This window comes from Callithrix jacchus, chromosome 4 (assembly GCF_049354715.1).
Source record: "Callithrix jacchus isolate 240 chromosome 4, calJac240_pri, whole genome shotgun sequence".
In the NCBI taxonomy this organism is placed as follows: Eukaryota; Metazoa; Chordata; class Mammalia; order Primates; family Cebidae; genus Callithrix; species Callithrix jacchus.
Genome location: NC_133505.1, coordinates 95,974,999 through 96,001,521, shown reverse-complemented (window position 1 = coordinate 96,001,521; position 26,523 = coordinate 95,974,999). Strand labels below are relative to the sequence as shown.

At 42.6% G+C, this 26,523-nt stretch overlaps 1 protein-coding gene across 6 annotated transcripts in view; it reads left to right on the top strand.

The window, feature by feature from the left end:
• Positions 1-26,523, top strand: part of BACH2 (BACH transcriptional regulator 2) — a 396,617-nt gene that overhangs the window by 350,557 nt on the left and 19,537 nt on the right. For all 6 annotated transcript variants that reach the window (XM_035296349.3, XM_002746827.7, XM_054254269.2 and 3 more), the window contains one exon: positions 13,548-15,149. In XM_035296349.3, coding sequence (XP_035152240.1) covers positions 13,548-15,149 — 1,602 coding nt within the window. The remainder of the gene's footprint in view (positions 1-13,547; positions 15,150-26,523) is intronic.

Below are 26,523 nucleotides of genomic sequence, written 5' to 3'. Positions count from 1 at the left end.
ATATTGGTAAGCCGATTGCAACAGCAAATCAAAAAACTTATCCATCATGATCAAGTAGGATTCATCCCAGGGATGCAAGGCTGGTTCAACATACGCAAGTCTATAAACGTAATTCTCCAAATAAACAGAACCAAAAACAAAAACCACATGATTATCTCAATTGACACAGAGAAGGCATTCGACAAAATTCAACAGCCCTTTATGCTAAAAACCCTCAATAAACTCGGTATTGATGGAACATATCTCAAAGTAATAAAAGCTATTTATGACAGACCAACAGCCAATATCATACTGAATGGGCAAAAACTGGAAGCATTCCCTTTGAAATCCGGTACTAGACAAGGATGCCCTCTTTTACCACTCCTATTCAATATATACTGGAAGTTCTAGCCAGAGCAATCAGGCAAGAAAAAGAAATAAAGGGTATTCAAATAGGAAAGGAGGAAGCCAAATTGTCTCTATTTGCAGACGACATGATAGTATACCTAGAAGACCCCATCGCCTCAGCTCAAAAACTCCCGAAACTGATAAGCAACTTCAGCAAAGTCTCAGGATATAAAATCAATGTGCAAAAATCACAAGCATTCCTATACACCAATAACAGACTTAAAGAAAGCCAAATCAAGAACGAACTACCATTCACAATTGCTACAAAAAGAATAAAATACCTAGGAATACAACTCACAAGGAACGTAAGGAACTTCTTCAAGGAAAACTACAAACCACTGCTCAACGAAATCAGAGAGGACACAAACAGATGGAGAAACATTCCATGTTCATGGTTAGGAAGAATTAATATCATGAAAATAGCTATACTGCCCAAAGTAATTTACAGAATCAATGCTATACCCATCAAGCTACCATTGACTTTCTTCACAGAACTGGAAAAAAACACCATGAACTTCATATGAAACCAAAAGAGAGCCCGCATAGCCAAGTCAATTCTAAGCAAAAAGAACACAGCGGGGGGCATCACACTACCGGATTTCAAACTATACTACAAGGCTACAGTAATCAAAACAGCATGGTACTGGTACCAAAACAGAGATATAGACCAATGGAACAAAACAGAGGCATCTGAGGCAACACAACATATCTACAACCATACAATCTTTGATAAACCTGAAAAAAGCAAGCAATGGGGAAAGGATTCCCTGTTTAACAAATGGTGTTGGGAAAACTGGCTAGCCATGTGCAGAAAGCAGAAACTGGACCCCTTCCTGACACCTTACACTAAAATTAACTCCAGATGGATTAAAGACTTAAACATAAGACCTGGCACCATAAAAACCCTAGAAGGAAATCTAGGCAAAGCCATCCAGGACATAGGAGTAGGCAAGGACTTCATGAACAAAACACTAAAAGCATTGGCAACAAAAGCCAAAATAGACAAATGGGACCTAATGAAACTCCACAGCTTCTGCGCGGCAAAAGAAACACAGTTACTAGAGTGAATCAGCAACCAACAGAATGGGAAAAAATTTTTGCAGTTTACCCATCTGACAAAGGGCTGATATCCAGAATTTACAAAGAACTCAAACAGATTTACAGGAAAAAAACAAACAAGCCCATTCAAAAATGGGCAAAGGATATGAACAGACACTTTACGAAAGAAGACATATATGAGGCCAACAATCATAGGAAAAAATGCTCATCATCACTGGTCATCAGAGAGATGCAAATCAAAACCACATTGAGATACCATCTCACGCCAGTTAGAATGGCGATCATTAAAAATTCTGGAGACAACAGATACTGGAGAGGATGTGGAGAAAAAGGAACACTTTTACACTGTTGGTGGGAGTGTAAATTAGTTCAACCATTGTGGAAGACAGTGTGGCAATTCCTCAAGGCCTTAGAAATAGAAATTCCATTTGACCCAGCAATCCCATTACTGGGTATATATCCAAAGGACTATAAATCGTTCTTCTATAAGGACACATGCACGCGAATGTTCATTGCAGCACTGTTTACAATAGCAAAGACCTGGAATCAACCCAAATGCCCATTGATGATAGACTGGATTGGGAAAATGTGGCACATATACACCATGGAATATTATGCAGCAATCAGAAATGATGAGTTTGTGTCATTTGTAGGGACATGGATGAATCTGGAGAACATCATTCTCAGCAAACTGACACAAGAACAGAAAATGAAATACCACATATTCTCACTCACAGGCGGGTGATGAAAAACGAGAACACATGGACCCAGGGAGGGGAGTACTAAACACTGGGGTCTAGTGTGGGGAAAAGGGGAGGGCCAGTGGGGGGGGAGCTGGGGAGGGATAGCCTGGGGAGAAATGCCAAATGTGGGTGAAGGGGAGAAAGGAAGCAAAACACACTGCCATGTGTGTACCTATGCAACTGTCTTGCATGTTCTGCACATGTACCCCAAAACCTAAAATGCAATAAAAAATTTTTTAAAAAAATACAAACAGTGCACAAGGATTTTAATTTCTTCAGAGCCTCACTGACACTTGTTCTGGGTTTTTTTAGTAGTAGTTATCTTTGCGGGCATAAAGTGAGATCTCATTGTTGTTTCAATTTTTATTTCTCTGACAATTAGTGATGTTGAACATCTTTTCATATGTTTGTTGGCTATTTGTATGTCTTTGGAGAAACATCAATACAAGTCCTTTGCCCATTTTTTAACTGAGTTATTTTATCCTTTGCTATGAGTTGCACGAGTTCTTTACAAAGGATTTCTTTAAGTGAGAGTTCTTTACATAGGGTTTCTTTATATATCAACCCTTCATTAGGTATAAAATTTACAAATATTTTCTCTCATTCCGTGAGTTGCCCTTTTACTTTGTGTCCTTTGAAAGGGTCAGTTTTAAGTTTGGTATAGTCCCATTTGTCCATTTTTGCTTTTGTTTCCTGTGCTTTCGGTGTCATATCCAAGAAATCATTACCAAGTCCAACGTCTTGAATCTTTTCCCCTATGTTTTCTTCTAGAGTTTTATAGTTTTGGGTTGAAGACATTTTGAAAGTGGTTTTTATGTTAATAAGAAAAAGGTAGAAATTATGCATATGTGGGGAAAGATGATTCAGGAGGGCTAGGAATGCCCAAAACAAAGTTCATATGAGGACCCTTTTCTCGAAAAAGGAGGGCAAATTGTGCCAGCAGTTGTGTTTCATTCAGAGTTTTATTTTAAACACTGGAAAAACACGAACAACTATGGGAATATGCACGGAACCACAAATAAAGGCTTCAAGAAAACTCAAGCCCAAAATGAGTGGAGACCTTTCAAACAGGGCCACAGAAAATTAAAATGAATTTGTGGTTCTCTTTGGAGCACAAAGATGAGGAAACCAACAGCTGCTCCTTGAGGCTAACTGTGTAGCATTGAGGATGGCAAAAAGCCAGAGTTAATTTTATACTGAGTATCAAGGAGAATGACTGAATGAATGACGGTAAGACTAAAAAGTGAGAAAAAACTTGGAAAAGGGAATGGAAAACCATAGGTAGATGAACAAAAAGAAAATGCTAAGCTTCCAGACTGGATGAAATAAAGCCCCCAAACTACAAGGAGGAAAATAGAATGATAATGATACAACTTGTTATGGTTGAAATCTTTCAGGGACTCTGGAGCCCAGGAAAGCATCAAAAGACTAGAGATCAGAAATTGCATCGTAATTTTCAAAACAAAGAGAAGAAAGTAGATTTTTAAAAGTTTGACTGAAGAGCAGTTTTTATAATAGGAATGATTTCTGATTATCTAGACAAGCACACACTCTTGGGTCAAAAATTTGATTTTGCAAGGTTAAGATGGACACAATAGCAGATACTGGGAGGAAATAAGCTCAGAGATGTTAATTGTAAATAATAAGTGACCATGAAATAAATCTGAGCATTTCTAGAAAATAGGATCTAGGCAGAGAGGTGATAGTCTGTCCTCTGTACCAATGATTGGAGCATTTATTCAGTCCAGACATCTGCCAGGGATGTAGTCACAGGCAGTGTGGTTCAGAGGAGAGCAACAAGGTGGGTATAAGAACTCATAACCGACTAAGCCAAAATTTCCGTTCCTAAAACTTCACATGAAAAACCATTAGAAGGTGCTAATGAGGGGCTGAACTTCTCATCACTGGAAGACTTCAAAAATGTTTTGTATTTTCTGGTTGAAGATCAGTGGTTCATAGTTGGTTTGAAATGACTAGAGGGGTTGAGAGGGTGAAACCAGACCTTGACTCAAGAAAATTCTGACCTAGGAAAATCAGTGGTTTCTGGAATGGGGAGAGGGTTGTTTAAAATGGAAATTAGGTATTTTTTCTAAATATTCTTTTTAAAAATAATTTTCTTTTGCAGGCAGTTTTTCAGATGAAACTATAAACCTTGATGTAGGTTTTACTACTTCATTACCAGTGAGTGGGATGCTTTTCACTTTTATTTTACACTGAAAAACATAAAAAGTTACTACTATTTCATGTCTATTTTAAGACCTACATTTATACTGAAATTGGAGTTTTAAAAATTATTCTGTAACTTCATTATATAATATTTCAGAAGGGAGATTTTCTGTTTTCATTGTATGCTTTTAGAGTAAATAGAAATACAGTTCCTTGTATCTGTATCATATATGACTTTTGCCTGTCACTAACCTAGGTAATAAAACCATCTATACCTGAATGAGAAAAGAATGAGTGCCATATATGAAGGAGGTGAGATGAGATGGGCAAAACCACCCAGTTGAAATGAAGGTTTTACACGCCCAAGGTATCACCAGTTCTCAGGAAAGACAATATAGAATGTTTGCTTTTGGAACTTCTCCTGTTCTCATCAACCCTGAAACAAACAAAGAAATACCTAAGGGGAAGTTTCAGCCATTATATACACCATGATCATTCTGAGCTGACTGTCACAGATAAGGGACACATAACGCTCCCTCTAGACATCAGCTTCATCCCGCTACCTTTCCACTCTGGAACAAAGCTCTCCTGCCATGTGACTCCACGCCAGACAGGCATTTCTGCCTTGTCTTCTAGATTCTAAGGACTGATACTTAGCTGAGCCTGATAATTTACCAAATCCCCATGTGATAAAAGGGCTTCCTAGGATTTGCAGAGTTTCATTGAACAGGAAAGGGACACAACAGTTATCTTCATTCTTCAGGAGGAATCTGGGCACTGGAAAAATAGAACCAATTATGAGATTTACCTTACCTTCTGCATACCGAAAAATGTACTGCATCCAGTTGGCCAGATTTCTTTGGGAAGAGCTATAGAAAACTGAATATTTTAGAGTAATAAAACTTATGATAATGTGTTTCCATATGAAATAGCATTTCTTTGCTGGTTCACTTCAGAGAAACAGCAATAGGCAGAAAGGGAGCGTGAGAGTTGAACTCTGCCATCAGAAGACTTGAGTTAAGCCCTGGACGGGCAGCCCTGTGACTTTGGGTAAATCCCTTCAACCTTTCTGGGCCTTGGGCTTCTTTTCTGTAGAGTGGGTGATTATGTCAGGGAAATAGAAACCATGCCAGGTGTTTCAAATAAAGTGGCTACAAAACAGGAAATTTGTTACACAGGTGTTGGAAAACTGGAAGAACAGAAAAGGGAAGGAGAGCTAACCTAATGATTAATGACTGCAGGAAGTATCTACCACTCCTAGGACTGGAGGGAATCAAAGGGACCTGTGAGCATGGTGGGGGAGAGGCTGGTGCCTTAGGAGCTGCAGCTGTGGAGCAGAAACCCCACCACAGAGTCAGGGATGCAGCCACTTCCAGAACATACCACCAAGGAAGGAAAGAGAAACAGAATAAGAGAGAGAAGGAGCCACAGTGTCTTCATGCCTTCCACCTTCTGAGTTCCCACCTGTGCACTTGCTGGCAGGTCCGATAATAAGTCAACCAGCAAAAGAGCCCAGGAAATGGAGTTTATGAACTCCCAGCCTCAGCACAGAGGGGAATATAAGAAGAGTGGATGTGAGTCCGAGAGACAATAGTAAATAACCAACAAATGAGTTTATAATATCAAACTAAAATTTAGTTAAATGATAGAAGTCAAAATTAGTAGTTGGTAAGGACTACTTCAGTTCTCCGGTTATGTTTTTATTAAAGCACTATTTAATTGTATTAAAGTAGTGTTACAGAGATACACAGGCACACAGAGAGAGAGATAATAGTTTTGGTTCTGGCCTGAACAGTTTCTGAATAAAATTTTTTAGATTTTTTTAAATTAAAAACATTTGCATTAAGTCATGACTTAGGAAAAACTACAAGTTGCACATTTCTGCAAACCCCGTGACAGGAGAAATCATACCAAAAATGTGGGTTATGGTAGGGACTATCTTCAAGAATTCCTGAGAATAATTGCAGGGAGTCTGGGACTGTGAACTGATTCAAGTCATGACTCTCTATCGCGGGAATTCAAGTCAGGTCTTTGCTCACTGAACCTACAAGATTTTCCTTTTTTTACTAATCAAAAAGTACTTTGGTGGGCTGACCATGTTTTTCAGCCCAAAGTTGAAGTCAAATGGAATTCCACTGTTTGACCTCTACCCTGGGATGCCATCACCCCTTTCTCAAATCAGGGAGTCCATTTCAACTGCAGGGGATAGGTAACGTGTGTGTGTGTGTGTGTGTGTGTGCATGCGTGCCAGTGTGTATTGTCAAGGCCAGCTTCATGAGCATAAAACCTGTGCAACTGATTGCACAGGGCCTATGCTTAGAGGGGTCCTGTACTTTAATGTTTTCCTGTCACTCTTGAAATTCTTAATAATCTACGAACAAGAGGCTCACATTTTCATTTTGCACTGGGCTCTGCAAACCATCTAGTCAGTTCTGGTTTTGTGGTAGGGGAGGGCAATTGTAAATAGAGGACCAGGAAAGGTCTCAGTGAGAACATGGTATTTGAGGAAAAGCCAGAAGATGATGAGGGAATGAGACATGCCCTTCTTTTACTTATTCTGAAGAACTTCAACTCAGCCCTCGACATTTGGCAAGTGTTACTTACTCTAAGCAGCCTTACACTAAATCCCTTAGCAGTTACTGTTCCAGCCCTCTACCCCCTAACACCCTTAAATACCTCTGTTGCATACTCAGGTGACACTGTAAACATTTATATTGAACATCTGTCTCCCCAGTCACTTGTTAGCTCCCTGGAGAAAAAAGGTGCTGTTTTATTCATATTTGTAGCAGCAGCAGTAAAACTGGTTGTTACTTAATGCCAGATTCTGCTCCAAAGATTTTACTACAAGGTAGACACTGTCAGTATCCCTGTCTTACAGTTGTAGAAACTGAAGCATAGAAAGGTTAAGTATCCAACCCAAGTGACACAGCTGGTATATAGCAGAGCTGAGACTTGAATCCAAGAAAGTGGAGTCCAGACCTTGCATAGTACACGGTGAGTGCCTAGCACATTGTTGGAGAATGAAAATTGAGTATGGTTGGATACTGTAAGCTCATGCCTGTAATCCAGGACTTTAGGAGACCAAGGCAGGAAAATGGCTTGCGCCCACAAGTTCAAGGCCAGCCTGGGCAACATAGTGAGACCTCATCTCTTCAAAAAAAAAGAAAGAAAGAAAAAGAAAAACATGAGTAAACAAAAAATTGTAAGTGACTGAATGATCAGAGTCTCAGGAGTAAAACTTACAAATAGGAGGATTTTTACATTGTGGCTACACATCCAAGTTTATACCTGCACAGGAGAGAAAAGACACTTCATGTTTTAAGCCATATTTGCTAACACAATGATTTTCTTTAGCTGAAAGAACCACCATATGAAATGATATATGTATAAATCAACTTCAGTGTTGATTTAGTTTTTATATTATTACCTTAAGAATAGAAAACAAGATAAACTATCTTTACCTAAAATTCATAATAAAATTGGCCAGGCACAGTGGCTAACACCTGTAATCCCAACACTTTGGGAGGTCACGACAGGTGAATTGCTTGAGTCCAAAACTTTGAGACCACCTGGGCAACATGGTAAAACCCTTTCTCTACTAAAAATATAAGAATTAGCTGGGCATAGTGGTATGTGCCTATCCCAGCTACTCGGGAGGCTGAAGGGGGAGAATCACCTGAGCCCCAAAGGTTAAGGCTACAGTGAGCCAAGATCATGCCACTGTACTCCAGCCTGGACAACCAGAGTGAGACCCTGTCAATAAATAAATAAATAAAATTAATATTAGGCCAAGTATGGTGGCTAACACCTGTAATCTGGGAACTTTGGGATGCTGAGACAGGAGGATCCCTTAGCCCAGGACTTCGTGACCAGCCTGGGCAACATAGGGAGACCCTGTCTCCAAAAATAAAATAAATAAAATGAAAATTAATACTAAAATAACCAGAAGCTTTGTTGAAATAGTAAATTAATTTAACAAATACTTCCTAAATATCTAGCATGCTGCTTTGGGAAGAAGAATGTGATAACATGGATATGAATTAGAAAATGAAGATGAGGAGTGATGCCTCATCACTAAGCCAGTTCTTCATCCTGCAGAGTGGGATGCAGTGCAGTTAAAGAGAGAGAGTGGCAAGGGAGAGTTAATTGTCACCAGCATTTCTTTCATCATCTGATAAGTACCTTGCTGTGCAAATACAACCCAGAGGGGTTGTCAGTGATCGAGTTTTAAAAAGCCCTTGGGTGTGGGCTCATTACCTTTATCTTCCTGTTTCCTGCAGTGTGAAAGAGATTCAGCTTCATCAGGAAAGTGTATATGGTGTTGCTGAAGGTATAAGTTTCCCTTTTTTGTAAAGTTGTGATTAAGGGACCTTGAGAAGCATGCCAGTCCTCTCCCAGGGAGCAGTCACCTGTCCTCTGAATTCATCTGATCAGCCTTCTGCAGATGGGCTCAATGCTACAGCCATGCATACATACTGCCAAAACCAACTGGCAACACCTTAATCATGTGGCCTAACTAGAGAATGATGTTCCAAGTCTCAAAAATTCTCAAACCCTATTTTCAATGAATGCCTGAAGGCCAGCTGCCTCATCCCTGTCATAGTCTAGAGATGGAACTGCTCTAAGTATCGCCGTAAGCTCTCTCCTGCAGCAAAATGGATATCTCATGAAACACTGAGCTCCCCAGCTCTGCAAACAGCGCCCAAACTTACTCTACCAGTTGAGTTTTCATCAGCCTATCTTCCTTTCAGCATAGAGATGATATGTTAGAGCCAAATGGAATAAAGGGTTAAGGATCATAGTTACAGTGGGTCGAATTTCAACACATTGTCGGCATGTTGACTTGCACCATCAGACACGGTAGCCTGGCCTTATTTCTTTCAGGGTTGAAGCAGCTCATATGTGCCAACTGCTAGTTGAGGTCATCACCTCCTAGGAAGCAGTTGGTGGGAGGTTGAGGGGTTACTTCCTGCCCTCTCCCAGGTCTCAGCCCCACATGGCACACTGTAGTCTGCCCCCAGTGTTTGATCCCATCTCATCTGTATCAGAATGAGTATTGCACAGTATGAGACCAAGTAGTTACATATTTAAGTGCGATAAAAAATATTCTTCAAAATGAGGCATTCAAAATATTTTCATTCAAAATGCAAGACTGTTATCCCTAGTTGTCCCTAATATCATATTTTGCATTTGTTTCTCATACCTTGAGGCTACTGCTGACCAGTGGATTTTAGCCTAGTTGAGTCTGCTTTCCTTAGAGCAGAGGGACACAACTCCATTAACATCAGTGAATTGGAACTATTCTGCTATTTCTAAGCACTTCATTCCATTTTAACTTTATGATCATTACTTTTTAAAATACCATTTTTATGGGCTGTTAGTTTTGTGTGTGATTCTCCACCTCCCATCCCCTCTTATTTTTTCCTATTTCCTGGGCCTTATTTGTTAAGAACAAAAAAGTAACAATGTAGAGCTGTGGTTACAGTTTCTTGAACATACAGCTTTACACTGGTACCTGAATATTTGCCTTCTGAGTATAATTGATGAATGTAAATTGTTCCTGAAAAAGGGTCGACAGTGCGAGCTTCTCAAAATGGAGGTTAAACCAGCATTTAGGAAGCCTCTGTCTGTTGTAACACTTGCTGGCAGGTCTGAAGGGAACATGCTTCTGTTTTGTATATCTGGAGCAATTACTACTACCTTACATAGACCAGAGATGATTTCCTGGGAGGGACTGTTGTGGCAGTTCAGAAAGTAGCCATCATATCAAAGTAACCCTTGACGGAGAGCAGACACTCCAGGTATCCTGATAAAAGTGTTCAAGGGGCCCTCACAGATCTCAGTAGGCCCCTCAGCAGTCTCCTGAACTTGTCTGGATTTCTCAGTTGACAGCTAGTCATATAATCATGCAATGGGCTTCCATTGGTGACTGACTTAGATTGTTACTTAGTTAACTTTTCCTCATTTGTACCTCTTCTACAAAGCTAAATTGTAGATCTCTTGAATCCGGGCCTGAGTCCTGCACGCATCCTTCCCTCACACCACTTAGCACAGAAGAAACAGGCTGGACTTAGTTTGGAGTCCCAGCTCTCCACTTACTAGTTCTATGACCATGGATAAACTCCTTCACCTCCCTGCTTCACAGTTTCCTTATCTACATAACAGGGGCAGTCATGCCTGCCTTGCAGGGTGTTACAAGAGCACAGTGGTAGGCACTAAAAGATACTTGGTGAACGGTCATTCTGGTACATCCAACAAAGCCTCACACATAGAAGCTAAGCAAAATCTTGCAGACTTAAATATGACAAAGCAGGATTGAAACCAGTGTGGTAGATGAGCTAGTTATGGGCTCTTGAACTTTCATGGTGAGGACACCATTTCTTCTGCCCCTGGGCTTAAATGACAGTTTACAAACCAGGTTTTTTATCTGTGACTTTTTCATGACCATAGGATGATCATTTCAAGGTCAGCATGTCTCCTAAGCCTCATGATCTAAGGATTATTGTTGATTTGTGATGTGCAGACTTTGCCCATTGACATCCTTGGTCCCATTCATGCATTTAAGCATCAGCTCTTCCCTGAGCAGAGATGTTTTCTCCAGTTCCTTGCAGCCATGTGTCAGAGGGTGACTCCCAGTACTGCTTCTTGATCTACAGATCCCCATGGATGTCCCTGGCTTCTTTAGAAATTTTCTTTAAAAGAGGCCACAGTGGAGGATAATGGTAAAGCTTACTTAGACCCACAGCATCCAAAAAAAAAAATGGTGATGAGGATGGGAATATAAGAAAAACTGTGTGAACAGTATAAATATCCTTGAAATTAGTTTTCTACATGTCCCATATAGTGAGCACTTTTGCCAAAACTCAAGAAGTGCTTTATCCACCTGTTTGGCACATTACAGAGGAGAAGAGGATCATTATGGGGGCAGGGGTCAACCCCGCATTGATTACATCATTTCTTTCTTTGTGGTGGAGCCACCTGGCAGTAAAGGAATAGGTCATGTGACATTCTTATCACCTTCTTGAGTTACCTATAAATACACATGTCCTTGCTTTTTTACTTTCTTTTAAAGATTCCTGGAAGAAAAAGGCATAAAACAGATGTGTTGTCAGTACTATATTTGCTGAATCTATTACTATGTCAGCTTAGCAGCATACAAAAGTGTTGGTCAGTTGAACTCCTTTTTAATACTGGTACTGTGACAGAGGGCAAACAAAGACCCTTGCCTGCCTGCCTTTAATCCATTGATTGATTTGGTTTTTTGGTTTACATAATGCCTTGCTCCAAAAGTAACTGGAGACAACACCCTCCGAACAGACTGTGTTATCACTCTCTATACACAGTAGTAGTATATTAGGACACAGTTTGACTTATGACACATTCAGTAATATACATGCTTTTAATAGATATTTACCATGTTAGAAACCCTAGGTTAGATTAGATGCCAGGTTATAAAGAGAAACAAAACCATTACTGATGTGAAGGAGCTTGCTCTCTTATGGTAGAAACAGACACAAGTATAATAAAAGGGAGATGGCAATGATTGCCCATATAGAATTTGTAATGTCAATCTAGTAGTCATAGCTTTTTGTTTTTTAACCAAATATCTCTGGACTCATCATCTGGCAGAAAAATAAGTTTTTAATTTGGAATCTTAAGTACTTCAAACAGATTAACAATTAAAATCCCGTTCAGTTACATGTCTAAGAAATTTCCCTACTGGAAAGAATACAACGATATGAAATCAGTACTGCCCTGGAGAATCCAGGTCATTTCTTCATCTGGCTATGGGAGCTCAGAGGACAAGGTCATTCATTCTAAGAGGAATGGAGAGGGATTCCAAAGGAGTGAATGTCCAAGTTGGAACAGTTACAGGTCCTTGCAAGAATTTTGGCTCTGAGTGCTGCAGTGAGTTTAATACACAAAGAAGTCAGCCAAAGAGCTTGCTGGTTCACCTTGCTGTGCACTCACTCCCCCAGCTAAAATTTTGTATCACTGCTACTATAGTTTTCAGTAAGGACACCATGATTGCTGCTTTCATGTGATTTGTACAGGATTTAAAGACCTGCCTCACCTTCCTATGGGGCGAGTAGTGCTTGCAAAACCTAGAGGATGTGTGTTTTTACATTCAGGGTAAGGAAGCCTCCCCTGATGAAACACCAGCAAGTTTAATCCATTTCCATCTGAAAAACCAATTGGCCTTAGGCAACATATTCTTAATTGTCTAAGTTGTTGTGTGTGAGTGGGCATGCATGCACACACACACGTGTTGGTGTGCATATGCAAGCTGTGCATAAATAGCACAGTTTCAATCTGTGTGAAATATAATAGATAAGCAGCAAATGACAGTAGGCTTAGCCCCTGAAGATTTACCAGGAAAAAAAAGATAGCTGCATGGCAAAGCTGCTGCTAATGATTAGAGAAGGAATGGCCCATACCCTGTGCCACTCAGTAGCTTCAACCATTTAAATGACAGCTGGTTTGTTTAGCTCTGCAACCCCCATTCATTATGGGCTAGAAGTTGATTTCTTCTTGAGCACATTGCTTTTGATTGTCATCATCTCTGGTGAGATGAGATCATCATCATTGTAAGATCAGGTAGGACATGATGACCAAAAGTCCCAAGTAGAAACTGTGATGGATGGGCAAAACAGGAGTTGTTTTTCATGTCTCTTTTAACATTGTAAGTGAAGAAAAACTATTTTTGCAACTCCCTGGACTTAGTTTGTAGCAGGGCCAATTGCCATTTGTGTGGTTGACAAGAAAACGTTAAGGATTTCTTGGACTCCAGCAAGCTGCAGGAAGTGTCACAACACTCCCCCCTCGTGTAGAATGGCTCTCAACAGGACTGATTGGGAGGGAAATTAATAGGCTTCCCATTGTCACCATGCATATTTTCCAGGATATTTCATTAGTGTAAACACTGAACCCGTTGTCATCTTGTTTAGCCACTTGACCCTGGTGATTTTCAATTCTGCCTGTGCTGTGATGGAGTACAACAGTGGCATGCGTGAGACAGGCACTAATTATTGGAAGCAGATCATTGCTGACCCAGTACTACAAGATTAACTGCCCCTTTGCAGTCTTTATTGTGGGACATTAGCACTGTCTGGTTATCTTGCTTCAGTTGAGGGATTCGGGACAATAGTGGTGCTGATGGTAATCTTGGCGATTTCCCTGTTTGTTTTGCAGGTCACGGCCAGGGGCTTTGGGCCGCTGTTACAGTTTGCCTACACTGCCAAGCTGTTACTCAGCAGAGAAAACATCCGCGAGGTCATCCGCTGTGCTGAGTTCCTGCGCATGCACAACCTGGAGGACTCCTGCTTCAGCTTCCTGCAGACCCAGCTCCTGAACAGCGAGGATGGCCTGTTTGTATGCCGGAAGGATGCTGCGTGCCAGCGCCCACATGAGGACCTCGCGGACCGTGAGAACTCTGCAGGAGAGGAGGAGGAAGAAGAGGAGGAGACGATGGATTCAGAGACACCCAAGATGGCTTGCCCCAGGGACCAGATGCTTCCAGAGCCCATCAGCTTTGAGGCCGCTCCCATCCCCATAGCAGAAAAGGAAGAGACCCTGCTGCCTGAGCCCGACGTGCCCACAGACACCAAGGAGAGCTCAGAAAAGGATGCGTTGACGCAGTACCCCAGATACAAGAAATACCAGCTTGCATGTACCAAGAATGTCTATAATGCATCATCACACAGTACCTCAGGTTTTGCAAGCACAAACGGGGAAGATAACTCTAACAACAGCCTCAAGCCGGGTCTTTCCATGGGGCAGATTAAAAGTGAGCCGCCCAGTGAAGAGAATGAGGAAGAGAGCATCACGCTCTGCCTGTCTGGAGATGAGCCTGACGCCAAGGACAGAGTGGGAGACGTCGAGATGGACCGGAAACAGCCCAGCCCTGCCCCTACCCCTACGGCCCCAATCGCAGCCGCCTGCCTGGAACGATCCAGGAGCGTGGCCTCACCCTCCTGCTTGAGGTCTCTGTTCAGCATAACAAAAAGTGTGGAGCTGTCTGGACTGCCCAGTACATCTCAGCAGCACTTTGCCAGGAGTCCAGCGTGCCCTTTTGACAAGGGGATCACTCAGGGTGACCTTAAAACTGACTACACCCCTTTCACAGGGAATTATGGACAGCCGCACGTGGGCCAGAAGGAAGTGTCTAACTTCACAGTGGGGTCGCCCCTCAGGGGGCCTGGGTTGGAGGCTCTCTGTAAACAGGAGGGAGAGCTGGACCGAAGGAGTGTGATCTTCTCCTCCAGTGCTTGTGACCAAGTAAGCACCTCGGTGCATTCGTATTCTGGGGTGAGCAGTTTGGACAAAGACCTCTCTGAGCCGGTGCCAAAGGGTCTGTGGGTGGGAGCTGGCCAGTCCCTCCCCAGCTCGCAGGCCTACTCCCACGGTGGGCTGATGGCCGACCATTTGCCAGGAAGGATGAGGCCCAACACCAGCTGCCCGGTGCCAATCAAAGTCTGCCCTCGCTCACCCCCTTTGGAGACCAGGACCAGGACTTCCAGCTCCTGCTCCTCCTATTCCTACGCAGAGGATGGGAGCGGGGGCTCGCCCTGCAGCCTCCCTCTCTGTGAGTTCTCCTCCTCACCCTGTTCCCAGGGAGCCAGATTCCTTGCCACAGAACATCAGGAACCAAGCCTGATGGGAGATGGAATGTACAACCAAGTGCGGCCCCAAATTAAATGTGAGCAGTCTTACGGAACCAACTCCAGTGATGAATCCGGATCATTCTCGGAAGCAGACAGTGAGTCGTGTCCTGTGCAGGACAGGGGCCAGGAGGTAGGGAACCCACATAAATTCAAGCATGTGACCCACTTTTTAGGTCCTTTATCTGGACTGTTCCCTGCCCCCCCCCATCACTCCCAGATCACTCTTACTTTCTGAAATTAAAGATGGCAGTAGAGAGACTGCCTCCTCCATCCACAGAGGCAGGATGCTGAAGGTGATTCCACATTAAACACTTCTGTCCTAGAAAGACACTTGATATTCGATCCGGATCTCAATACTCTACAAGCAAAGGCAAGACACTGAGTAAAAATCACTGAAATCTAATGCATGAAGTGCTCTGAGGCACTCCAGACCCCCCCTTCCTCCTCCCTCTCTCCCCATCCTACATCTGGTTTGGAAGGATGCCATGTTCATCACCCTCATCCTTGCCCTTCACCCCTTCAGCACATAGGAAGATATAGAATCTCTTTCCAGATTGATTGATTGAAACCAAATAGATCAGCACTTTCCCAGCACCTTTTAGATTTCCCTTGTCAACCGAAGACCCCGGGGCCATCCCTTGTCTATCACAGTGAAGGTGATGGAAGGCTCACTGTCCAGTCCAGTCCTGGGGTCATCACAGAAGCACCCTAGTCAGCCACACATAATGTATAATGGATCATTTCCCAAGCTCCCTGAAATGCTAGGAAGACATTTTGAGTAGTAGTGGAGAAGAGTAGCAGTTTCATCCACCCTGAAAGCAAAGTACTTTATAGGAAAAATGTCCAGAGGCTCCATGTGTGTCTTACCATTGCTGAGAGAGGGAACCAGGGGCAACAACAGCCACATCATGAGCAAGACTCCCAAAACTAAGGAGAGGAAAGAAGAGGCCCCTAGAGGACCCACCTCCCCAATAATATAAGCATTGTCTAGAAGGAACTGAGAGAGTCTGTGTTGTGACCTGGCATTCACTGCACTGTCTTGCTGATTGACAAATTACCAACCTGAGACTGCTACCTGTGTCTCAGACCCCCCTCAGGAGAGGGAGTGAACAAACCCAGTGACAAGTTCCTTCTCAGAGCTGTGTATCCCCAAAACACAGGAAGAAATGAATCGTGGTCCTCCTGAGGCCAGTGACCTTGGTACCTGTCTGTGTTCTCTGGATGTTATCAGCCTCTGTAAGGCAGAGATGTTATCCCAACCAGAGAGCAAAAATGCATATGGGGTGAGTTGGCTTTTCACAGAGCCACGTGCAGTTTATTCAGCCTCTGCAAGATTGGCGAGAAGCACATGAGGTTTTAGTTTGGGCATGTTTTGAAAACAGATTCCAAAGGCCCCTGTGCCAACTGCAGAATTGCCCTATGGTCATTTCCTTCTTTGCTCACTAGCCTGGTTTCTGCCCTTAACTGCCTAGCAGAAATGGAGAAGGATAAAGAAACACTGAAAGGATTTAATTTAAAAGAAATTAGAAAGGAAATTTGAATGGGAGCTATTCACATTTGAATGTGCCATCTCCCCTTAGGTTTGGGATGGTGGGTTTTGCCCAGTGCCCCAAGCCAGGCTCACATCTATGTCCCTGACCTTGGGAGGATTGAGCTTTCCTGAAAGTAGTGAAAGGTTGTGTCCTCTCTCTCCTCACTCATTCTTTCCCTCTGACCTCTTTTGTGAGTTTTTCCTTCTGTTCTGAGACTGTTTATGAGCATGCCTGATGTGGAAGGCAAGTCACCATGTCCAGCTCATCTGCATCGTGACTCCCTACCAAGGACTGGTATAGGGAGAAAAAGACAAATGCCTGCAATCTTTGTTTTTTGTCTCTCCTTTAAGAGGAGTCTGGGGCCGAGTGTGGTGGCTCACACCTGTAATCCTAACATTTTGGGAGGCTGAGGCGTGTAGATCGCTTGAACTCAGGAGTTAGAGACCAGCCTGGGCAACCCCATCTCTACGAAAAATACAAAAAAATAGCCAGGTATAGTGCCTCATGCCTGTAGTCCCTCAGCCTGGGCTGAGGTGAGAGGATCACTTGAGCCCAGAAGGAGGAGGTTGCAGTGAGCTGAGATTGTACCACTGCACTCCAGCCTGGAAGACAGAGTGAGACCTTGTCTTTAAATTAAAAAAAAGGAGCCTTGCCATTAAGCTAAAGGGAGGGTTGTGTTTTTAGACATTTGCATATGCTCAAAGAACTTTCAGTTTCAGATACATCTTCTTTTGCCCTCCTTCCATATCCCAAAAATGTTCATAAAGTCACTTCTTGGAACTCAGGACCACAGCAAGAACACATGTATTCTTTTGTGTTGGGGCTATGTCAGTTGTTTACCTTAGAACTGAAAATAGTAACTCAATTAAAAGGAGGACTCATTCAATCTGTAAAATAGTCATGAACAGCACCAGTCTTCCCTTAAGAAATACTTAAAAATACTTATTTTTACCTTTAAAAAAAGAATCTATCTACATTCCTGAACAGAGAAAGAAGAGACATTTACCAAAGCTCTATGCCATTTTGGAAATCATAGCCCCTCTCAGTGGTACAGTTTGGACAGAATAGTCACATTACAGCCTAAGGTTTTTCCCAATTTGACATCTTCGTTTTCCTAGAGTAAAGGAGGTTAGGTTTCCAAGAACTGTCTTGGGGACTTACCATGACTGCTGCTCAGGGAGTTGGTAACTTGCTTTGGGGAGTTACTTTGACCCTGGTTGAAATGCTGTCCCCAGTAATAGTGCTCAAGGCAGTTCCTTTCTCACAAGTCAAAATTGGTTTTCCTGAACAGATCCAGAAGAAGCCAGCATCTGTCAGGCTGATTCTCCCCTGACCTGCTCTCATATGAGATCCAGGTACTTTCTCTTTGAAGTGAACCCCAAGGAGACACCAGAGTCAGAAATCAAAACAGGAGTTTCCACCCCTGACCAGACACCAGTCTAATACTTCACATGCACTTTCCCAGTCTCTCTTCCTTCACCCCCAGTAAGAAGCCAAAATGTTAGATCAAAAGAAAAGTGTTAACATACTTTATATTCTGTAAGATGTTGTAGTTATACCATGTTAAACAGCCCTACCATCTTATCTCATAACCATTGGCTTCTCCCTTCCTTTTTAACTGTTTCCTAGCTTCAAGAAAGATCAAATTAGCATAGGATCTAATCAGCTTTTTTTTTTTTTTGAGACAGAATATTTTTTTCTTTTTTCTTTTTTAAGACGGGGTTTCACCATGTTGGTCAGGCTGGTCTTGAACTCCCAGCCTCAGGTGATCCACCCGCCTTGGCCTCCAAAGTGCTTGGATTACAGGCGTGAGCGACTATGCCCGGCCCATCATCAGCTTTTTAAAATGACGTTCTTTTTTGATTTCTAGAACACAGCATACCCACCTTGAAACATACCAAATTTAACAGGCCTTTTCTTTTTCTACAACAATATATAAATATATATTCACCTCTCTATGGGTTTGGGTTTTATTTTCATGGCGCTTATACTGTAGAGTTAGCAGCTTCCTTTTTTCACATAGCTGTCTACCATGTACATGGTATAGGTCGATCACATAGGGCCAAGACATGTTTCTCTAGTATCTCTGGTTCTTGTAAATCATGGTTCATTCAGCTGTCGCTTATCACCGGACATTTCGGTTGTTTCCAGTTTTTCCCTCTTACAGACATTGCGGTAATAAACATTTTGTGAGCATACTGTTAGTAGTGGTGCTTTTATTTTTGTGGGTTAGTTTCATAGATGGGTTAAAGGTTGTCCCCATTAAATATTGCCTAATGACCTACCCAAAATGTTATAGCAGTTCACATATCCTTCAGCAACTTAGGAGTGTCCAATTTCCCCTATTCTTGGCCACACTAGTTGTCCCTAGTCTTTTTAATTTTTGCCAACTGGATGACAAAAATGGTGACTACTAATGAAGCTGACATCTTGTTTTGTGTATATTGAACATTTATATTTTGTTTGCTGTGAATTGCTGGTTTACCTCTTTGCCCATTTTTCTTTTGTGTTGTTTAACTTTAAATCAACATACAGGAATCTTAATCCCTAATATTAGGAGTATTAACCCTTTCTTACAAGTGTTGCTTAGCTATTCCCTTAGTCTGCTTCTTTGTTTATTGTATCTTTTCTCATATAAAAAATGTTTTGTTTTATGTAGTCAAGGTATAAGTCTTTTTCTTTATGACTTCTGGTTTTGTTATATTTCTTAAGAAATCAGATTGGAAATTTTTTTCTTCCAATAAAAATAAATGAACAAGTCATATTAAGAGAAAACAGTCACAAAACAGTATGCACAAGTCCTAGTTTGTTTCCTAAATATACACAGTGTGTAAATAAAATTAGTATAGAGAGTAAGAAAAAAACTGGGAGCACCATTGGAGAGGAGTGGAGGGGAAGTTTCATTTCTTGGTTTTTTTTTTTTTTTTTTTTTTGAAACTGAGTCTTGCTCTGTCCCCAGGCTGGATTGCAGTGACATGATCTTGGCTCACTGCAACCTCTGCCTCTGGGGTTCAAGTGTTTCTCCTGCCTCAGCCTCCTGAGTACCTGGGACTACGGGCATGCGCCACCACACCCAGCTAATTTTTGTATTTTTAGTAAAGACTGGTTTTCACCATGTTGGCCAGGATGGTCTCGATCTCTTGACCTCATGATCCGCCCACCTCGGCCTCCCAAAGTGCAGGGATTACAGGTGTGAGCCACTGCACCCAGCTGGGAAGTTTCATTTCTGTGTATGTCTGTAATATCTTGCACAGGTGTATTTTTTAAATTAGCACATAATTCCCTTACCATAAAATTCACCCTACTAAGATGAAAAATTCAGTGGTTGTTGATATAGTCAAAATGTTGTACAACCACTACCACTATGTCATTCCAGAACATTTTCATCACCCGAAAAGGCAATGCTGTACCGATTTGTAACTCCTCATTGCCCACTCCCCTCAACCCCAGCCAACCAGTAATCTACCTTCTCTCTCTATAGATGTACCTTTTTGGGGTATTTGTGTAAATAGAACCCCGCTAGGTGTAGACTTCTGTGTCTAGCTCCTTTCACTTTAGCATAATACTTTCAAAGTTTACCCTTGCCATTGATGTATTCACCAGGTATATTGTCATGTATTAGTATTTTGTTCCCTTTTATTGCTGAGTAATATTCCATTTTGTTGATCCATACCACATTTTGTTGATCTGTTCATTGGTTGAGGGCCATTTGGGTTGTTTCCACTTTGGGGCTATTATAAATAACGCTGCTATAAGCATTTGAGTACAAGTTTTTTTTAAGATATGTTTTCAATTATTTTCATAATATTCCTAGGAGTGAAACTGCTGAATCATATAACTTGTATTTAACGTTTTGAGGAGCTACTAGACTGTTTCCAAGGTGGCTGTACCATTTCACATTCCCACCAGCGGTGTATCAGGGATCCAGTTCTCTGCATCCTCGTCAGCACTTGTTATTGTCCATCTTTTTTGTTAAAGCCCTCTCGTGGGTGTGAAGTAGTTATGGTTTATCTCATTGTGATTTATAGGTTTGTTTTTAAATTATAAAATTTTAAAACTAAAATTATAGAAAATCAGAGTCATTTTCCAAAATAAAATGCAGCATTTTCCAAGAAAAGCTGCTCAGTAAGAAAGCTTTGTAACTGGACCATTTCTACTTAGTTGTAGATTTTAGTAAAGAAGCACAGCAGAGAGTTTATTTGCACAGTCAAAAGTATGGATTCGTTGGACTTGCTTTATTAACATGCTTTACATCGAGAGGGATCAAAGTGTATGAGAGTAAGAGAGTGTGTTGGGGGTGGGCAGGCTCGGAGAGGAGAGAGAGAGAGAAGGGAAGAGAGAGAGAGTCCAGAGAAAACATGGAAATGGTACAGAATAGAAGAGCCGTGTCTGACTCTAAATCTTCTCACCCAAATGCTGACTTTGAGACACATGTTGTCTATAAAATTTTTACAGTCATTTTTGTGGTTTGGTGAATCAGGCATGTTTTTAGAAGTGTCTGTAATTGGTCTGCTTAATAAAAAGAAACCTTGCTGTGCAGCATAGAAATCAGCCATATTTCTAATTAAAACAGTGTTTTTATGTTGTCTAGAACATTGTGAGTGTCTGGAATTCCAAAGCATACATCTGTAAGAAGAAACCATATGACAAAGATAGATAGGGCTGACAAACAGGAAGAGTAATACCTTGTATCTGTAAGGCAGTTGAAACTTTTCCAAGCATATTCTCCACCTGTCAACCAGTTGTATTCGTCATAGCAACCCTATAAGCCAAGTAGGGCAGGCATTATCTCCATCTCCTCAAAGATCCTCAAAGAACTTCAGGACAGGCAGAATGAAGACTTGCCTGAGATCATACACTAATTAATTGAAGTATCACAACTAAATCCCAGGTGTCCTGTATTTGTGCCAGAAACTGGACCGTGAGAAGAGAGGGTGGAAGGACAATTGCGTGGGAAACATTTCTTACCCTGGGAGGGGAGATTTTGTCATTGGCATCTGCCCAGCACTGAGCTGGTTCTCCTGGTTCCAGCAGCACTGGAATCATCTGTCTAATGGGCATATTGCTTCCTCCTCGACAACTCCCTGCATCTGAGGGTTCCCTCGGCGCACAGGCATTAAGGACTTTGGAGAGCTGACCAAGCTATCAGTGCCTCAGGGTATCATGCTGACGTGACCCTACTCCTGTGGGTTCCAGTCAACATCTGGTAATGAAACCAAGAAATGAAATAGGAAAAAATATTAACAAACTAGTCTTCTACTGATATTTCTAGAGGAAATACTTGTTTCTGTCTTTTTCTGCAAAATTTGCAGCAATGTCCTGATTCTCCAGTAACCTTCACTGAGCAAACCAGAGACACTAGGCAAGTGAGAAGTTTGTTGGATGAGGTAGGTACAGCACCACTTGACTGCAACTCCAAAAAAAGATGCAGAGAAAACAAAGATCACAAGGAAATCTACCAGAGCAAGAGAGTCATTTGGGGATGAGAATCTTTTTCCCCTTCTTTTGTCTTATATTTTATGAAAGAAGCTATTTTTATATGATATATAATTTTTATATAATACTTATATATAATTATATAATAATACATAATTTTTAAATGTTTCCTTTTAACTGGGAGGAAGGGGATGATGGTTTAGGCCGAAGAATGGCTGTGGCTATTGGCAGGGAAGGGAAAGAAGCTGATTTCCCTTTGGTGAGAAGAAGGCACTGGCATCCCAGGGTCCAGCCTGCAGCGTCCCCTGTTCAGGCCCTCTGCCTCGTTGGTGCAGACAGCATGGAGGGAGACATATGTAGGTTCCATGCACTGTCCAGATGTCATACCTGGACCTGAGAGTCCCTGGGCACACTGCAGGGACCATCCATTTTACTGACTGATAAGGAGCTGAAGCCTAGCCAGGCATGGTGGCTCATGCCTATGATCCCAACAGTTTGGGAGGCCGAAGAAGGAAGATTGCTTGAGGCCAGGAGTTTGAGACCAGCCTAGGCAACAGAGCGAGACCCTCTCTAAAAGAAAAAAAAATGAAAAAGAAGTGGAGTATGCAGAAGAACTAACCCTCCTGTAGCCATACTTAGCAGGCCAGGGCAGGTACTGTACTAAAACTTCACCTCAAGTCCTGCTTCTCCTGTTGTGTTCCAGAGGGGAGAAGAGTCAGCACTTTGCTGGGCTGAATAAAAGCAGCAGCTTATTGTGCCAACTGTGGCACCGGTCTGTGGTGCCCTGTTTGGCCCTTGGCCTGCTGATTCAGTGGCTTCCATGACTCTCCAAGTCTCTACTGAAAACCAAAGTAATGGACCCCTGGCTAAAGAGAAAGTGGCACCCACGAATCCCACGTGCCCTTCCCCTTATATGCAGCCTGTGTGCCCGGAGCTGCATGTGGGTAACTGAGTATAACTAGAGGTGATGGTGACAGTTCACAGGACTCTTCACCTCGTCACGTTGGACACTGGGACTATATAGGAAACCAAGCCACTGCTGCAAAGTGAGATCCTGGAGGAGTGTGTGGAGGGACGGTCAGTAAGATGTTAAGCCCAACTGGGCCTGTTTGGCTCAGAATAATTCTCTAGAAGGAAAAGAGCTGGGCGGCAACCTTCTTGATGTGTTCCCACTTTCCAAGGCCTGCTGTCCTTCTCTGACTTCTCAGCCCCATTTGAGGAATGTTTGAGTGCTGAGAGCCTGGAGAGGCATATCCTCCATGGGATCAGAGTTGGTGGCTGCTCCTTATTTCCAGAGAAAATGTCCCTGGCTTGGAAATTACTATTCAGGAAAAAAACACATGGATGTGGTCAAGTTGTCCCCCCGCCCCGCCCTGCCCCCATGCCTGTCCAAGAACACCTCCGAGACCCCTGCATGTTAGTGAACATAAGTCCTCCCTTGCTAGAGGGGGAACAGAGACTTGTAAAGAGAAACAAGAGTGAGTTTAGATTTTATTTCACCTGTAAGAAAGTCTATAGTTGACTATTACCTTTTCCTCTGACCCACTTGAAAAAGCAGCTTGAGTTGCAGCAGCTCTGCTGAAATATCATATGGCCTTTTGCCTCCAGGACTTTGAAACTAGCATTGTTAATTTTCCTTTTTCCTGGCAACTCTCCCTCCTGTTCCCCTGGTGTTTTATAGTCACTGTCTGAATGATTTAAATACAGTAGCTCTTGGTGTAGAAGTCCTTTTGACGTTCCCTGTGGCCTGAACTATAGGGATATCTTCTTTCTGAGAGTAAGTAAACACATTTAGAGCAGAAGCAGAATGGCTTTGTTGTCAGCAGAGGGAAAACTCCACAAGCCCCCAAAGCGTCACCACTTCTGCTGTGTTGGAACATCCGCATCTCCCAACAGACAGACCTCTGTGTTCCGGAGGCACCGTGCAGGATCTGAGTGTCTGTTTGTTATCCAACGGGTATAAAAGGGAGATCAAACATTCTTTCATATCATCAGAAGCCCTGTGCAAACACAGCACCATGGACAAAGGCCTTTCCCGAGCCCATAACAAGGAGCTGTTTGTCCTGGCTGCCTCTCTTTAGCAGTTGGAGTAGGGCCAAGCTGACAGTGGTGTCATGGGCCCTACTGCAATTTTGCTTTCTTGGACCAAAATTTTACAGGTGTCATGGGACAGAGCTCACCAGGTTGAAGTCAAATCAGAGAACCCACTGGGAACCTTCAGCCAATACCATACAGAACAAGCTCAGAGCTGTGATGGAACCTGACAAAGAGCTTGCACCAACAACAGAAAAGTCAAATGATTTCGTTCATTTGCCTTTGTGCACAGGGATTGACCAGCCACAAGTGCTGGCAATCAGGACTTGTGTCTGCCTGCAAATGATGCAACCACAGAGAAACCTAAGCTCAGGATCAAATGTCTTCATCCTCACTCCCTTGAAGAACACAAACTTAACCCTACAGCATCTGAACACTATAGAGGGGTTGGTTTCCTCACCCAACAGCATTTTGGTCAGTTCTGCTCAGACCTGTGTGTTTTTCTGGCTGCTGGGATTCACTGAGTCCATTTATTCTGTCTCCTAGACCGGCACTGTCCAATCCATTTGCCACATGCTACACGTGGCTGTTGAGCCCCTGAAAGCAGCTAGTCTGAATTACAACGTGCTGTAAGGATAAAATGTGCTTTGGATTTGGAATATTTAGCACAAAAGAGCTGCAAACTATCTCAATAATTTTGTTATATTAGCTACATGTTGGAAATATTTTATCTATTGAGTTAAATAACATATAGTACTCAAACTTGTTTCGCCTGCTTTTCAGGGGGTTTTCTGTTTTTATTTTTGTTTTTTAGGTGGAGTTTTGCTCTTGTTGCTGAGTCTGGAGTGCAATGGCACAAGCTCGGCTCACTGCAATTTCTGCCTCCTGGGTTCAAGCGATTCTTCTGCTTCAGCCTCTGGAGTAGCTGAGATTACAGGTGCACGCCACCATGCCCAACTCATTTTTGTATTTTTAGTAGAGATGGGGTTTCTCCATGTTAGGCTGGTCTTGAACTCCTGACCTCACGTGATCCACCCGCCTCAGCCTCCCAAAGTGCTGGGATTACAGGTGTGAGCCACAGTGCCCAGTGACCTGTTTCTTTTTACTTCTTTTAATGTGGTTACCGGAAAATTTAAAATCAGTGTGGCTCGTGTTGTTTGTATGAGACAGGGCTGGGCTAGCACTTGACGGATGTTTAGGTTTGTAGCGCCATCTGCTGGCTCATCCAAAGCAGATGCGAATGTAAACAAGAATGAAGCAGTCTGAGCTAACCCACACGTTGTCTCAGCCTGGCAGCACACAACCTTTTTATTCTAGGAGCTTCTGAAGCAGGACCAGACTGAACCCAGAAGCCACTGAATCCCCAAGAGCCTCGGAAAGGGGAGAAACAAACTGCTCAAAGGTGCAAGCCTACATCACCTCACGGATGCCAAGGAGTCTCTTGAGATAGAGCAGTGGTTTGCTTCTCACCTTCCGTACTTGGGACTTTTTCATGCACTTTTTCACTCTTTGTTCTTCTTAAGAAATATTTCAGGCCAGGCACAGTGGCTCACCCCTGTGATCCCAGCATTTTGGGAGGCCAAGGCAGGAGAATCACTTGAGACCAGGAGTTTGAGACCAGCCTAGCCAACATGGCGAAACCCATCTCTACTGAAAATATAAATTAGGTGGACATGACAGTGCATGCCTGTAATCGGGAGGCTGAGGCAGGAAAATCACTTGAACCAGGGAGGGGAAATTTGCAGTGGGTCAAGATCATACCACTGTACTCCAGCCTGGGCAGCAGAGTGAGACTCCATCTCAAAAGAAAAAAGAAAAGAAATATTTCAGGCCAGGAATAGTGGCTCCCACATGTAATCCCAATGCTTTGAGAGACCAAGACAGGAGGGTCACTTGAGCCCAGGAGTTTGAAACCGGCCTGGACACAAAGCAAGACCTCATCTCTTTTCTTTTTTTTTTCTTCTCTCTGGTGCAAGACCTCATCTCTACCAAAAAAAAAAAAAAAGAAAAATTTTAATTAACCAGCCATGGTGGTATGTGCCTGTGGTCCCAGCTACTCAGGAGGCTGAGGCAAGAGGATTGCTTGAGCCTAGGAAGTCAAGGCTACAGTGAGCTGTGATTGTACCACTCCACTCCAGCCTGGGTAACAGAGCAAGACCCTATCTCAAAGAAAAAAAAAAGGAAATATAAACAATCATTTAACAACATAGCAAGGACGCAGACCCATCCTTCAGGCTGGTCTCTTCAGAGACTGCTGTCCTCTCTTTAGATAATGCTTCTTTGCCTCGATTTGTCAAGAATTGGAATTTTGCTGATCAGTACCTGCATCTGATGTCTATTGTTGCCTCATAAATCACCCCAAAACATAATGGCCTAAAAGAACAGTAATCACTTAACACCTCTCACAGTTTCTCTGAGAAATGTGAATGTGAGTCAGGAATTCAGGAATGGCCCACTTGAGCCGTTTTGGCTGGAGATCTCTAATAAGATGAAGTCAGATGT